General features: G+C 40.7%; 1 protein-coding gene across 3 annotated transcripts in view; it reads right to left on the bottom strand.

The window, feature by feature from the left end:
• KDM3A (lysine demethylase 3A) overlaps positions 1-16,077 on the bottom strand; it is a 54,017-nt gene extending 37,940 nt beyond the window's left edge. For 2 of the 3 annotated variants that reach the window (XM_080814574.1, XM_080814575.1), the window contains exons 1-8: positions 16,013-16,077; positions 15,178-15,393; positions 7,800-7,955; positions 6,586-6,696; positions 3,342-3,444; positions 2,502-2,626; positions 2,185-2,257; positions 1,984-2,072 (exon numbers count right to left, since the gene is read on the bottom strand). In XM_080814574.1, the coding sequence (XP_080670700.1) occupies positions 1,984-2,072; positions 2,185-2,257; positions 2,502-2,626; positions 3,342-3,444; positions 6,586-6,696; positions 7,800-7,955; positions 15,178-15,363 (843 nt within the window). In that variant the 5' untranslated portion in view covers positions 15,364-15,393; positions 16,013-16,077. The remainder of the gene's footprint in view (positions 1-1,983; positions 2,073-2,184; positions 2,258-2,501; positions 2,627-3,341; positions 3,445-6,585; positions 6,697-7,799; positions 7,956-15,177; positions 15,394-16,012) is intronic. The other variant, XM_080814576.1, reaches the window with a different exon arrangement.
• Between the last annotated feature and the right edge of the window lie 619 nt (positions 16,078-16,696).

The following is a 16,696-nucleotide window of genomic DNA, read 5'->3' as shown; positions in this document are numbered from 1 at the left end:
CTAAAAATTTTAAAGAGTAACTTTTTTTTTAAATGTGAGAATCTTTGTTTGACAAATAAGTGCAATATAAAGGAGAATACCTTTACAGTAACAATAATAAATACAATTTCTAAAAATGCCAGTATGTATCTCCAGCCAAATCTACCATCCCAATTTCCGTTAGAATGAGAATCTGACTAGTACAGAGTTTAAGAGCTCAAACAGGCATTTTAAAAACATCAAATTTAGTTTCTCATTTTAGGTGCAGAAATTAAGCTCAAACAGGTTATGGGAACTTATCTTCTAGCCAAAGTTTAGCTTTTTTCAAAATAGCATGTACTGTACTCAACAATCAGTTCAGCAGCACACAAAGCTACCGAGCTGGACAAAATGCTGACAGAGTTCAGAAAGACATGCTCCCTGCCCTTGAAGAGTAGGAGTCAGGCAGAGAGGACCACTTATGTATGTATATATTACCACATTTTACACATGACTCCTCGAAGGCTATACATTTACTTGCAATTCAATTATCTGTTCCACTACTGATAAACCTGTCACTGTGAAGATCTGGCACCTCTTCCATTGGAGTTTCCCTGACCCCAGTCCTGCCTGTACCCCAGGATGATTCTTCAAAGATCCATCAGGATGCACCTCCTATTCTCTAGCCCCTTCCTAAACACAGCATGTGGTTCTCCTTTTCATCTCACCAACTATTTACACTGATGCATTCTCCATTGACAGGCTACTGCTAACAATTTATCCTACGTCGAAACCCAACAACTTATTACTGTACTCTGTTTCTCCCTCCGCTTCTGAAACTGTGGATTACTTGAAAATATCCTCCGGGAGCTTAACTCCAACACAAGAATCACTTGCTTGACCTCTTCACTTCACAGTCCCTATCACATTACTTCTCTCTTGTAAACTTTAAGATAAAAATGAAAGCAGTAATATTAATTTCCAATAATAACCTCTTCATTCTTTCCTGAACAACCTGAGGTGAGACCTACACACTCGGAAGGAAGAGAGAGATGTTAGGTATCTTGGTTTACAAAACTGGCCAAGTGTCGAAGTTCCTGCTGCCTAGAGGCTTAAGACTCAGGAAAGTCAATCATCTTAGCCAGTCAGATTCTTATATATTTGTGTAGCACAGTGCTTACGTTGGTTCTAGTTGATGTTGTAGTCCAGTCTATCCTGACCCAGAGCCCTAGGTGCCTTAACTCTGGCCCACTCCCTATCACTTCTCCCTGCCTTCCTCCCACAAACCCTGGAGTTCCCTCTCAGGTGCTGCTAACAATGTGAACAACAGCCTGGTCAATTTTAAAATTCTCAATTCCACATAACACAAGTGCATCTGGATACCTAAGTTGTAAAAAGTTACTTATAACAGCTTCTAAGGATTCAACTCACCTAAAAAAAGAGAACAGCCCTAAGTTTCTTGACCTAATCCTAACCAATTGAGAACAGAATTAAATCCAGTACTTGAACACACCGTGGCATTCATACCAACATATACTGTTCTGGGCAGAAATTAGTAACAGCAAACCAACCACTTCTTTTAAGAAACTAATGTCTGTTTAACCAATCTTAACTATGAACCAAACCTATTACTGGGGGAAGGGGAGAGTCCCATTTCAATACGTACTCAATTTCTAAGGTTCTTTCCCTCCTCTCATGCCAGGCTTTCTTCCAGTTTGATACACACAACTCAGTTTACCCTCAAAAACACTCCTTATGGGTGAAACTGTCAAATCTACTGAAATTTTTCACCAAATATTAAAAAAAAAAAACGTTTTACACACACAAAAAAAGTTAACCAGAAACTTATATTATCTCCATCTGCTTAAGTGTAGAAAGTATGGCCAAGATCTGGAACCAGCAAAGAAGAACAGACAACACAGCACAGAATAGCACAGAAGAGAGCTTTATAACCACTAACAAGCTGGCCACGCACGGTAAGAGTTAAGGAAACCTTACATAAGTGACAAACTTAAGTCAGGTTACCTCAGAGCAAGATTTTGCTTGTTTGGAAACTAGGCTTCCATTATTCTCAGAAGACTTGCGTTTTACAGCGCCAATTCTTGTAGAATTACCTAAAATATTTAAAAATAGGTAAGTTCACGTCCCTGTTTCTCTCAACATGGAAAGAAGAATGAAGAAAGACAGGAAGGAGAACTAAGGGTTTAATCAAATAATGTATCTTACCACATGTCACAAAGTTATCATGTACAACTTCAACATGAATCAGCGACGGATCGACAATTTTCAGTGCTGGAATCTTAAAAATAAATAAAACAAAGATACTAGAAAACTTAAAAATGCTCAGGCACATAAATTAGCTGTTAACAAGCAAAAGAAGCTTCTTACAAATAATTTCTTAAAAAAAATCATTCTCTTTTTCTACTCTAATATTTTAATATAAAGATAATAAGCTGTCTAGCTCCTGTGAGATACTGTAATTCCTTTTTAGAATTATATTCCTCTGTCAAGTTATGTTACATGCAATTAGCATCATCTTTTACCTCCTCACAGTTGACTTGAAGAGTTTTTGATGCTGGGTTTCCATTTACAATGGTTGCAGAAAACCACTGAGTAGATGGGTCCAAGCTATAAATTTTAACTTCTGAACCAACTAAGTTTTTGTCACCTGAGAGGGGGAAAAAATCCTTAGAACAATTTGCATTATTTCCCAACATACCATCATCCAGAATAGTAACTTCTCAAGTCTTTAAAAAAGCAGTAGATAAAAATAAACATTAAAAGATACTACAATAAACACAAGAAGACAGCATTTCAGCAAAGCTAGTAGAAAATTTAAACTTTTTATTTTAAACTTTTAGGTAAATTGATAGGAAAATGGAAAAAAAAATAACAATATATGTCAACATTTATATAAGACCAAGCAGTACCAGACAACTCACTGAGCCCTAATTCACTGTCCTGTGCAGAGTTTTAGCGGATCCAAATTCAGGAACCCCAACAGAACTGACAAGTCTTACAAAATACTTACGACTGTGAAATTGACCAGGAAACTCAGTAATATATGGGAGGATCAGGATTACTACATTCACGTTTCACTGATTTTTTAACACTGAAATTTCAAACATACCAAATTCTTTGTCAAAATACAGCTGAGCTTTTTTAATATTTACCTTACTAGTTTTCACGTAAGCCCTGAGCCTTCCAAAGGGGGCTTTAGAATATATAAAGTCCTTCAATCATCTACTTGCATGAGGAAACCAAAAGCAATCTCTAAAAAATTAGAAATCTCATTGAAAGAAAGAGTGAGGACTAAAACGTACCTTCTTACAAGCTAATCACTGGTCAACTTATAAACTGTCACCAAAAGATAAACTATATACCTTGTAAAAGATGGCTTTCATCCAAATGTTTCACAATCAAAGCTTGAAATTCTTTACTGACATTCTGATTATCCATAAGGGAAAGTCGAAGACTGTTTACATCCTGAAGAAAGGAAGAGCATTACATTTTAAGGTAACAAATAAGAAGAGCTGTTTAAATTCCAGTGGACATCTCAATCAACCTAATGTCAAAGTACTCTCATTAGCCATTTGATGGCACCAAACCACTCCAACTCCAATGAACTTAACAGGTCAAACAGTAGGAACCATTAGAAACCACAGGTACAATGGAGACTAAAGTGAAGTCACCCCAAGCTAAGAGCATGACAAATACTACAAGTGGCTCAAAGCATAATTTTAAATAGGACACAACTTTGACTCTGGGAAATATAATAAGGAAACAAATTGGTCAACCCATAGGAATTCCCAGGGGCAAAACACACAAACACAGAACCACATAGATATGTAACATCAATTCACTGAAACTGTTTTTAACAAATCACTTCAAACAGATTGATTTAACCTAACTAGAATTCCAAATGCACTCTTGTTTACAAATGGTTGGGGGCGGGGGGGGGGGGCGGATGGGGAGGGACAAAATCTGAAAGAACAGCCTAAGTTTTCATCAAGTCAGTTCTGAAACACTCAGTTCTTGGCAGCAGCTCCATTTTGGGCACTATTCCATAGTCTTTTGGCTTTGTGTGTACACTAAGTTATGATAAATGTATACAGAAACTGTCAATAGGAATAACCTGCCAAACACAAACTATGAAGCACAGAAGCCCTTCTAATATCAGGCCTGCATGCTTTCTTGACACTGAAATGGATGCACAGTGGCCAAAAATAGTTCATCCATTTCTCCCACTAGGAAGACTAACTAGTCTTTCAGAGGCCATGCTGGAAAAATGCAGTTCTTAAGCCAAATTACATTAGACTTAACACAGGGTCTTCAGAAGTGCTCAACATTAATTACCAGAATGGGCCATGTGTGGGTTTTTTTTTTTCCCTCATGCTGCAATTTCAAAAAATGTAAATGTGTGCTCCAATTCCTACTAAAAGATAAATAGCACATTAATGGGAAGAGCCACAAATGACTCTTAAACAAGGTAGAATGATTCTACTCTGCCTAGGAGAGTTTAAATGACAGACAGTTGACCTGAGTATTTTGTCTTTTTTCTTACCCACAGATAAGTCAGTCAAATTCAATCCAAAAAACAGACCTTAAGCTTCAAATCCAACTTTTACATATGCCAAATGATTTTCAGGTTCTCTATGCATTATTTAGGACAAGCATTCTATACTGCAGTAGTCACATTCCCCAACATAGTTTCCTAGAGAAACCTAGTATAATCATCCACATCTACAAGAGAATGCCCTGGAGCACTGAACTTTGACCACTATTATCAGTAAAAGTCAAGACCACACATCATAATCTCCCTCAATTAATATTAATAGTAGTATTCATACTGACAACCACAGGGCATCACCCTGAGAACAAATAAAAACCAACTGATCTAGCTTTTGCTTTTCCAATGTCAAGAAACAAGTTTCTACTTTGATTCTACAAGTTCTACTTTGACTGAAAGGCTTGGACACACAAAAGATGTAAAGCAGAACTGTCCAGAAAACAATGCTGAGAAGAAAGAACTACTCTATCACTAAGTAAAGCAAGGTATCCAAAGCCCCTCCTGTATGTTCCTTGACCTTAAGAGCCGGTCATTCTTCCTTTTAAGGCGGGAAAACTATCAACACTCCTACTTGACATGACAAAAGTAACTTGCATCTGAAATTAACTTAAGCAATAACACCTTCCTTGTTGTATTTACTTAAACATTAAAATAAGGTTCAGAATGTGAACTTTGTTTTCACAATACGAAAACGAGACTTAAGAGGGAAAGCCGGTGCTTTGGGTTTTGAATACAGGCACATCAATGGCAATGACCACAGGCCCCATGGCTTGTTAAATATGGCATGACTTGTTAAAACTGCCTTTTAACAAGTAAGTGACTTTAATTTTTGTACAGTCCACAGAAACATGTCAGATCACCAAACACAAGTGGGTAAAGAGGATTAAGTTTCAAAAATTACATCTAAAGGATGAATGTTATTATATGACCAACATTATTCCCAAGGAGTAATCCAGAGATAATCTGTGTGTTCCTTCCTCTCTCCCAACATTTTCGTAAAAAAAGTAATCACTTATATAAGCAAGACTCAAGAGCCTAAATGTTACAAAGGAAAGGGTGGGAGTTTTCCAAACTAAGTGGAAAGAACATGTATGTGCTCTCAATTCTCATTATTCATGATAGTTACGTTTCACTAAGTCACCACAAACACTGACTTAATGAACAGTGAACCACTGCTTCTAGTGGAAAGAGAGGGTTAGGTTCCTTTGAGCCTCTTGGTTAAGTTTCATCAACCAACCTATCTACAACCATGTTTTAAGTGTATGTCTGTGGAAAACACATTATTTAACATACACTGGTACATTATTAACCTGGAAATCACAGCCAACTGCACTATAACTCACAGCTGAATGAAATCTATCTAACATATATATTTCCTCCCTAAAACACATCATGGCCTTCTTGCACTTAGGAACACTAAACAGCACTTCAGCACTACATTTGGTATAGTGAAACCACCAATTTAAAAAAAAAAAAAAAAAAAAGCACAAAAATTCAGCACTAAATAGACCTCAAAAAGCACATCTGTTTACAGTATGAGAGATGAAACAAGAAGGCAGAATGAGTCACCTTATCTGACTTTAGTTGGGAACACTTGTCAGGTAACTTAAATTTCTCACCACTCTGCCAATGTCTGTGAATGACCAAGAAAAGTGCCCAAGTACTGATTTGGGGGTTATAAATATATTCTAGCAAGTAGGCATAAGTCTCATATAGAATACATAATGATGGCCATACATGGATATGGATATATATACATGTATATATACAAATGACAGTCAATCTTTTAAAAATTATTTTCATATCATCTAGGTGTCTCCATACATAAACACAAACCATCAACTATACTACCTCTGTCCTTCCAACCCCAAATGGACAGCCCCAACCCAATGGCTAACACTAAAGGATGATGTCTAACAACTAACTGCTGATGAGATGGGTCCTTTTCTCTGCCAGATATCTATTAGAATTAAAGCAATCAATAGCAGTATTTTAGTTCTCATATTGAAAAATTTGTATTTCTACCCTTAGAGGTTAATATCATTTTTATCTTTTACCTGTATAGGCTTCAGAAGGTCTTTAGAAAGAAATACTCTTTGTTGATCTCCCAGAAAGCGAATAGAGGTTATGGATCCCAAACCAGCTTTGTCCAACAGAGACTTATACACCTAGAACAAGACAAAACATTCTGGCATCACAACTGCCATCAGCATAATTCTGAAAATGGGAACTAGCAATTTTCCAGACATGCAGAGAGACAAAACCATTAAGTTTTTTATTTACTGCTGGTATCTCAATAACAATGATTCATGCAACAACAAGATCGCACAATTTTCATCCAAAATCAATCATTTAAACCAGACACACATTTGGGAGTCATTAACATACAGGTCTGGGTTCAGAGATAAAGAGCTTCTCTAAAATTTATGTGAAAAATTGTGTGTATACATTTTTCTGGGGAGATAGGGCCATGTTTTTAGCAAATTCTTAATAGCTGGGGGTGGTGGGGAGGATACAAAGAGCAAAATACAACTTTAACCAAAACCCTATACCACTCAAACACCTCCAGCAGCTCTTCTTACCCACAGGCAAAATCTTTACTTTGCTAGCACAGCATGCTAGGCCCTTCACAACCTGGTCAGCCTTTCAGCCACCTTCCCAGCTGTCTAAACCTGGCCCTTCTACAGTTAAAACTTGTGTCTCACAAAACCTGAATTGTCCTCTCCAGACACTGTGATCTTTCTCATCATCTAACTACACCAGATTTACGATGTGGAAATGGCATAATCATGTACGGACTGCCAGCACCTTCAGAGCCAAAGAATACTATGAGTCAGAGAGAACCACAGAGATCATGAGGCTGAGACTTGGCAACCCCTGAGAGAGCCAGGCAACAGCCAGATTTTAAGGTATACTCTCCATATTTTAAAAGCAAACAACTAATTCAAATTTTCTTAAAACTCTATGAAGGTCTATGAAGGTCAAGCCAAACATACATATATATGCCTATATACATATGCTGGTTTCTGACCTCTGACCTAGACAGTCCCCCACATTACCTCCATCCCTATTTTTCAAGTGAAGAAAATGAGGCAGGAGAAAGTCAGGGGCCCAGAGTAACAGGGTGCCTAGCAGGACTGACTCCTCTACCTTGTCACATGTCTGTACTATTATTCTCTAGAAGCCAAATATAGGCATTACATATACATCTTCCTTGCTTCACTCATAATGCATTAAATACCCTGTTCTCATAACCCCAAGAGGTACTCACTATTGCAGGCCATTGAACAACTCGTTCAGAAATTTCAGGAGACTTTCGTTCAGCCAAAACCAAGTTATGCTCTACTAAAAATGCTCTCCTTAGAAGGCTGTAGACTTCTATCCATCTTCTCTTCCTCCAAGATTCCCCATCAAACTCCACACACACCTAAACAGTTTAAAAAAAAAAAAAAAAGCAGATTCAATTAGCGAAAATAAACACTAAAAATGCCAAAGCTGAATTATGCCCTGATTTTCTACTTGAATCTTTATCTAAATGTGCTGTCGCTCTTTCCCACTCTTACTTCCCTTCACCGTCCACAATAAACCAACCAAACAGGTTAATCAAACCATCAAGCTTTGGCTCCCAAATAATTTTGGGAAGCAGTAGTCAAGGGTTTTGGAGGCCAGTCTCTGCCCCAAAAGTAACTTCCAGAAACCCCACAGAGCAAAGAATCCCCAAGTAGAAGGTTTTTACATATGTCAGACATCAGAGCTTTGAGAATCAAAAGAAAGAAATTTGAAACCCTAAAAAAAAAACTTACTGGGCGTCATTGTAATTCTAAAATGACACTGTGAGCTTAAGACGACACCCCCCTCATCAGCATAATCCACCACTTGTTCTGAATCCCTTTGGTATGCTTAGGACTTAGCTTCACAAGGCCTAGTAGACAGCACATCCTCAACATCTCTTTCAGTTGAATAAACTGGGAGTTTGGAGTCAATGACTACTTTGCTAAATACAGAAACAAACAGCTGATTAAACTGACCCTAGAGTTAAACTACTCCGATTCTTTATGTAAAAATCACTATTTTTATTTGACTTAAAATCCCTTTTCTTACTAGAGGCCTCTCAGTTTTAGCTTCAAAGAATTAGTTAATGAACACATCAACCCTGTTCATAATTTCACAGACAATCACATCTCCCTTTCCAACCTTTAACTTAAAAAAAGGTTTAACTTCCATTCATCTGTCAGAATTCAATTAAAAAAATCCTTTCCTTTAAAAAAAAAAATCATTCTTTCCTCAAAGAAGCCTTCCCTTACCAAAGAGCAAACTCCCCCACCCCCCAAGAGAGTTCCCCTGGTTAACTGTACGCAAATCCCTATACTCTTCCTTCCTAGCACTTACCCACACTTTGACTTATTATTTATTTGTGACTAACTGATTCACAGAAATTCTAATAGGTCAAAATCTAATCTGTTTTTACTTACCATTGTACTTCACTGATATCCAGTCCCCAGTCAGTACTCAAAACACTTGTTGAATGAATAAATTACTCTCTGAACCGGCCTCTTACTTTCTATTACTCTCCACCACTCAGCAGGTAGGACATTCCCAACTGGTATACCACTAGTCCCAATCCCAAACCTTTTCCAGTTTAATGGCTTTATAATATCAATCTTTAAAAATCAGTGAAAATTTAAAACCCATCCTACCCTTCTCCCCCAACAGTAAAATCTGCATCCCTAACTTTCAGGCAACTTCCCCGGAGAAGTTGCGTTATCTTCTTGGTATGGCAGGCTTTTAATCTTGCAGTTATCCCAGAATCCATACAGATGGTGAGCAGCTACTATGTGACAAGGCCCTGTTATACTCTCCTTAGTTCTATGCATTCCATCCATCACTATACCCAATCAAATGGTCCTTCACAGAATTGGTTGGAGACTGCTCATCTTCTTGCCTCCCCAGCCACAGAATACAGGTCCTATGATAGCTCCCCTAAACTGGATAGTCCTTCTGCCCCACATCACATCAACCTCAAACCCACACTAGATTTAGATGAGTTTTCCCATCTACGAGATGTAAGAGGAATGAACATATACAAACTACAGCACCAGAGAAATCTGGATTTGAATCCCAGCTATGCTGTAGCTTTTTTAGAATGATTTTACCTGCATAAAATAATATACATAGCATTACAAAGAAAACCAATTAGTCTGCATGCCAGGTTAAGAACCCTTGCTTAAACCTAAGCGGACTGAAACTGGTTTTGCTAGCTCCAAAATGAAAATATTAGTACCTGCCCCTCACTAAATTGTTTGGTAAAATTTTAAGACAAGGTAAGTAAATTATCTGGCAAGGAGATTAGGTAGCTTTAAGACTTCCATGGTAATTCAAATCCTAATTTATCAGGGTATCAGTTCGGTTAGGAATGGGGGAAAAAAGATCCTGAACATGACCGTCCAAGATCTATTCAGAAAGAAAGAAAGAAAGAAAGAAAGAAAGATCTTTACGGACGCCTGGGTGGCTCAGTCAGTTAAGCCCCTGCCTTTGGCTCAGGTCATGATCCCAGGGTCCTGGGATGGAGTCCCACATCAGGCTCCTTGCTCAGCAGGGAGCCTGCTTCTCTCTCCACCTCTGCCTGCCACTCTGCCCACTTGTGTGCTCTCAGTCTCTTTCTCTGGCAAATAAATAAATAAAATCTTAAAAAAAAAAAAAAAAGAATTAAGATCTTTAGCAGCTTTCCAAAAACTTAAGCAACATCACAATTCTTATCACATCACTAATCTAGAAAGCTTATGATCAACCCAAAACCAAAATTTAGACAGGGCCCCTTCTTTATATCCCAATTCTTGAGTGATTCAAAAATTAAGTTTAACTCCTTAAAAAAACTTAGTTTATAACTTCAGAGTATTAGGTTACATTGGTCAAATACTCACATTAACTTTACTTTGAAAAAAGGTGACCTTTTTTAAAAAAAATATGAAACCAACAAATTGTAAGCCCTCCTCATTCTTTCAAAAGTTTCCTATCATAACCACAAATGTCTCTCATTTGTGCCTTGAAACCTAAGGCGTATATATAAGGGATCCCCCCCCAAGCCTCCTATGCAAAAATTTCTATAAAAAGACACACCAAGGACGTCTCGGTGGCTCAGTGGGTTAAGCACCTGACTCTTGCTTGCTTTTGACTCAGGTCACTATCTCTGGGTTGTGAGACAGAGCACCACACTGGGCTCCTGCATCAGGCATGGAGCCTGCTTGTGATTCTCTCTCTCTCTCTCTCTCTGCGCCCCCACCCCAAAAGGACACCAATAAAAATTCAAATGCGGAGGAACTAAAGCGACCTGACCAAGCTTCTGCAAGCTTATTGATGTAACTAGTTCTCATTTAAATTGTGTTATTCCCCTCATGGTCCTCTGGTACACAAAGTAGATGTTATTTATGCTGTCTGATTCCAAAGGCCAAAAAGAGGCCAATTAATTATGATTTGCTCCCTACAATTTCCAAACTTACTCTTCTTTTAATAGGGTATTTTATAAATGTGTACCTTATTAGCCTATTAAATATCTGGACCAGATGAATATTTCAAATTATTTCAAGTTAATTTTCCCCAACAGAAAATCTTTTTAATACATGAGTATATATCTAATCAAGCTAATCTCAAAACCTCCCACTCTTAATCTACATTAATCTCACCTAAATATGATTAAGAAAACCATCAGAAAGGCCAAGTAAGATATTTCCAAGTTTAAAAGTAGGCACTTACAGAATGGCATGGGTTTCAGTCAAGTTTTTAATTATATACCTATTTTATTCCCAGCACTATAATGCAGAATTCCACTCATTCCACTCTACACAAATTAGGAAATTATTTCTTTATGCTTCTGTTTATGTATTCTTACACCTAAATAAAATACTCACCTAAAATCCCACAGTCTCACATTCAATTATGGGGGTAAACGAATTTTATTACACAGGTAGGAATTTCTCATTTTACATGGTTTGACTAGCAGCAGAATTCCAATTGTATCTAAGGCTGAAAAGTCTAGGCATTGGTCAAGGCACCCAACTGCAAAGGGAATTTTAACAGCAAGAAATAGTACACAAGAGGTGGCAAGTACTACTTATCTGCTTCTTAGGGATATCCCTAAGAACTAAGAAGCAGCAGAAGATTCAAGTATAAGTTATGTTCAAAGAAAGGAAACTGGAAAAGACCCAGATAAGTTGAGGAAGAAAGACATTCCCAACATGCAAAATGAATGAAGCCACTTGTCTCACACTGAAATAGAAAGAGTAGGACAAAAAGACATTCTTATAACCATACTAATAAAGATTTGTTATTCTAGAGCAAGAGGATGCCACTGTTCCATTAGTAGATTATTTCTAAAAGTGCTTTTCAATGTGGAATAATTGTGATTTCTTCCATTTATTCATTCAAATATTTCAGCAAATACTACATGCCAAGTAGTGTTCTAAGTGCTAAAAAGATTTAAAGGCCCACAAAACAAATTGCTTAAATCTCACTCTACCTGAATATTAAAGCCCAGTGTTTAAGATCTAGAGACAAACTTAGGCAAGTCATTAAATTTCTTCAAGCCTCAATTTCTAACACTAAAAAATGTGGTTCACCATCTAGGATATTTGTGAGAATTAAATAAAATGCCACAAAATAAGCATTTAATCATTATTATGTCTTCACCCTGTCTTTTTGTAATCAACAACTAGACACATTGTATCTGAGTGAGTGACTTTGTTATAAAGTCTCTCTAGAGGTGAAACAAAGTTAACAAGCCTTGGCCTCATTAACATCATCCTCAACCAACAGCAAATCGGTCTAGACAAACTTGTACTTCTAATACCAAACCAGCTGCATACACTTGAATTTTATTCATTTATATTCGTCTTAGACCTCAGTCCCACTCCAGCCCCCAAAACTTAATACATTAAGCCCAACTGTAAGCATGGTCTTTGTTACTTACTAGCTCCCGCCTGCATTTCCCCAAGCACAATTTGGTTCCAGTTTTTTGAAATTCTATGTTTTTGCTAATACAATATGCCCTTAAAATTTAAACCATCTGGTACTCAATGAAGGAACATAATGACAGGGCACCTGTGGCTCTGTCAGTTAAGTGCCTGCCTTCAGCTCAAGTCATGATCCAAGGGTCCTGGTATCAAGTCCCGCATTGGGCTCCCTGCCCTGCAGGGAGTCTGCTTCTCCCTCAACCCCTACTCCCACTCATTTTCTCAATATCTCTCTCTCTCTCTCTCAAATAAATTAAATCTTAAAAAAAAAAAAAAAAAAGGAAATAATGACAAGTCATGGTTAGATAAAAGAAATCAAGTAATTTGTACTTTACATGAAGACTGAATTATAAAGTCTGCAAGTAAGCCAAAAATAAAATATAGTTAAAATTGTTCTTCAAATGAAAATCCTTTGAGGCGTCAGGGTGGCTCAGTGGGTTAAGCCTCTGCCTTCGGCTCAGGTCATGATCTCAGGGTCCTGGGATCAAGCCCTGCATCGGGCTCTCTGCTCGGTGGGGAGCCTGCTTCCCCCTCTCTCTCTGCCTGCCTCTCTGCCTACTTGTGATCTCTGTCAAATAAATAAATAAAATCGTAAAAAAAAAAAAAGAAAAGAAAAGAAAATCCCTGTTTATCTTCAGGTGAGGCACCTTAGTGCAAAGGAGAAGATACAGCCAAACCTGGATTCAAATCCTCCCTCCATCACTGAATAGCTAATTACACAAATCTGGACAAGACTCCTTTCCCAAACCTATCTTCTCATTCTAAAAACGAAGATACTACCACCACCTCAAAGACTGGGGGGTGGCCAAAAAGTGGAGATTAAAAAGAATACCCGAAAAGGACCTCCTGGACTGCCTTCCCAATCCAACGGGTCTATAATTAGGTCCTGCTGGGGAAGAAAACACCTCTACTCTGTCATCATCTGCCAAAGACTAAAGACTTAAATCTTGTTTCCATTCAAATCAGATAAAAACAAACACACGAGAAACTTTTACTTGGCAGGTGAAATAAACCACAACAACTACAACCGAAATCTGGTACACAAAGCCCACTTTATGGAAAAAGATTATTAGCCTGAAACAAATAGGTTGGCCATCTTTTTACTACACCACTTTCCTTATATAACAGCAAAACCCGGTTTGCTGGGAGGAATGAAGAGGAGAAAAACCAAACTTCACAGTGTATGACAGGAGTCCTTTTGTGGCACAGGGAGCATAAAGGTAAAGACGGTGGGCTCAAGTATCAAAACTTCTCGGTTAGAACATGGGCTATGCCAACTTCTAGGTATATGACTTTGGTAAAATACTTAATCTCCCCCAATCCTAATAGTTCTGTCTGTAAAATGCAGCAGTATTAGGACCTACTCCCAAAGAGATGCAGTAAGGACTGATAAGATCATGGCTATGAAGTGTTCAGCAGGATGCCTGGCATGTGGCTAAGTGCTCAACAGTCACTCCTCCTTTTCAACATGAAAAGGCACACTGGAAACTTTAAAAACATACAACCAAATATCCTTTTTCAACAACCCTTTGCAGACTAAACTGGTTTGGGCATATACTCTCACCTTAAAGTGTCTAAATGAACAGTGTGTCAGAAATCAACATGTATGCAACTGCCAATGCTAAAATTTGTTCCCCAATTGGAACACCGTTTTCAAGAAAAAGCAGTAACGATCCAGTGAAGATGACAAAACATATCCACTATCCAGGGTGGAAATCTCTTCTAACAAGCTTCCTTCAAGTTATTATCACTTTGGAGTCTTTGTTAGGGACCTTCTCCAGTTATTTTTTGCACAAAGGAGTCTCTGTTGGTAGAACAGCTCCTTTACTGGTTGTTCCCAAACAATCCTTTGCCACCAATACTTCTATTAGGAAGTACAATTAGAATTCATCTCTTTTTGAAAAGATCTAACTGAAAAAGGTTCTCATTGTCATTCTGATTAAAAATCACTGTCCACACTTGTTCCCGTTTCTCTCCCTCCGCCCCCCCCCCAAGGTGGAATATTTCAAAGCCATTCCTCTAACACACCATATAAGGGGTTGGCCCCACCCCTGCCCTCCATATATGGTCAAAGCCCACACCTACCTACAGGCTCATCACAGGCGACCAGGAACCCACTTCCACCCTGACCCACCATATACGGACAAGTACCCACCCTAATATGCCACACAGAACTAAGCTCCTCCCTCTTCACTCACTTCATTTCTATCAAGTCTGAAAGTTTAACAAGTTGGGTGAAGAAATTAAGAGGAGCAAACAAAAAAACCACCTGGAAGCGCTAGCCCTCAATTCTTAATGATTCCTAACATCACCTACTTGACCAATCTAATATTAACAATACTCCCCCTTCGCAGAAATAATCATACAGTCCTCGTAGGGCACAGCGCGGGCAGTAACGAAGCGTGTCTGAGCAACCCTAAGGCCGTCATTAAACACAGGCAACTGTAGGCCAAACACAAACACACCTCGGTTCTACACAACCGTTTCAAAGACTTCCAAGGTCTAGTTTTCTGCACCTTCAGATCAGATGCCAACTTTCCGGTCGCCCTTTTCAGAAGAGGGGAGGAGGCCCCCCGACTGACTGTCTCGTTACCAAGGTAACTACAAAACGTCCGACAGCTGAAGCCCGGGAGCGGATTTTACCTTCAGATCCTTCTTGGTAACGTCGGTATGGGAGACGGCTCGAATGGTCCCCGAGAGCCAGGGCCACTCGGCGACGCGCTCCACGTCCCAGCTGTCGTGGCTGCCGTCGCTGCCGTCGGCTGCGGACAGACTGAGGAATCGCTTCCCCACCAATACTGGCCAACTTTCTCCGAGCGTGAGCACCATGGTTTCCACGCCTGCAGGAAGGGCTCCTCCCTGCAAAAATACAAATACAAAATGCAACGGGGGTTGTCGGTGGGAGGGGGTCGGGAAGAGAGGACGCGGGGGAAGCGGGGGAAGCGGGGGCGGAGGGATGGGTCCCAACCCAGCTCGGAGCACCAGACCCCAGGCGGCCGCGACGGCGGCCGGTGCGAGGGAGGACCCAACACCCGATCTCCGCACCGGCGCCCTCCCCCGCCCCCCGGATCCCTCCCCCACCGCAAACACGGGCCCAACCGCCGCGTGACCCCCGTTCTCCCAAGTTTCGCTTTTTCAAAACCTTAAAACCTGAACGCAGAGGGAGTGAGGGGAGAATTATTCTACAGCTTAAGTGGATTTTAAAGTGCTCGTCCCCCACCCTGGGAAAGAAAAGGCCAGAAGCGAGGGCCCGTCCGGGGCGGCCGCGTCCCCGCCCCGGGCGGCCCCGCGGGAGGGGCGAGCCCGCGGTTCCGCACTTGCCCCGCCGCCCCGCCCCGACACAGCGCTTTCCCGGCGGCCGACCCCCGGGCGTCCCTCGCCCCGGCCTGCGCCACGGCGCGGGGGCGACACGGCCGCGAGCTCGGCGCCTTCATCTTTCTTCCTCCTCTCCCCTCAGCCGAGGCCGCGGCGCTCTTACCCCGCCTCCTGCCTCCCTGAGTCACCGGCGGCGGCCGCCGTTTCCAGCCGCCCAGCTCTAGCTCTGACTTGGTTCAAGAGCTCTCACAAGACACGCACAGCCTCTCGGGTCCGCCCCCTCGGAGCCGCTTCCGCCCCTCATTGGCCTAGTCCAAGAAGCTGGGCGAGGCTCGTGGGTAAACAGCCTATCGCCATTGGCCGGCCTGGCGCAGGCGGGGCGAGAGAAAAAAACAATTCCTTGGCTGCCTCCTCCCTCTCCCCTCCCCCTTCCGACTCCCGGACGACCCCCATTAGGTTAAAGTACACAGAGCGTAAGCGAGAGATCCCTCCGCCAAAGCCATTCTTTCCATTTGTTGCCTACGGTATGCAAAAAAGTCCCGCGAAATCGCTTATCAACTTTGTCGCCCAGAGAAAAATTGCAGGGGTGCAAAGATAAGACTGAGTGACGAGCCCCAGGACTGTATGTGCCTATTGGATTGCTCTTCAATTGCGTAGGCTGTCGACGGAAGATGGGCTTTCCACTTGGCGGAAGAATCTCACAGGAAAGGGGTGAGGGCGGTGCAGAGTCAGCGGGGGAGGGAAGGGACGGGAACGTGCGGTTTCAAGCGTACTCAGCTAGAGGGAGGAGCCACTGGGCTCTGGAGGCTCTTGCGCAGGCGCTTCGCAGAGCAGAGGCTGGAGTTTG

Source organism: Martes martes (genome assembly GCF_963455335.1).
Source record: "Martes martes genome assembly, chromosome: 9".
Classification (NCBI taxonomy): Eukaryota; Metazoa; Chordata; class Mammalia; order Carnivora; family Mustelidae; genus Martes; species Martes martes.
The sequence above is the reverse complement of the archived record's forward strand: the minus strand, read 5'-3'. Positions and strand labels throughout refer to the sequence as shown.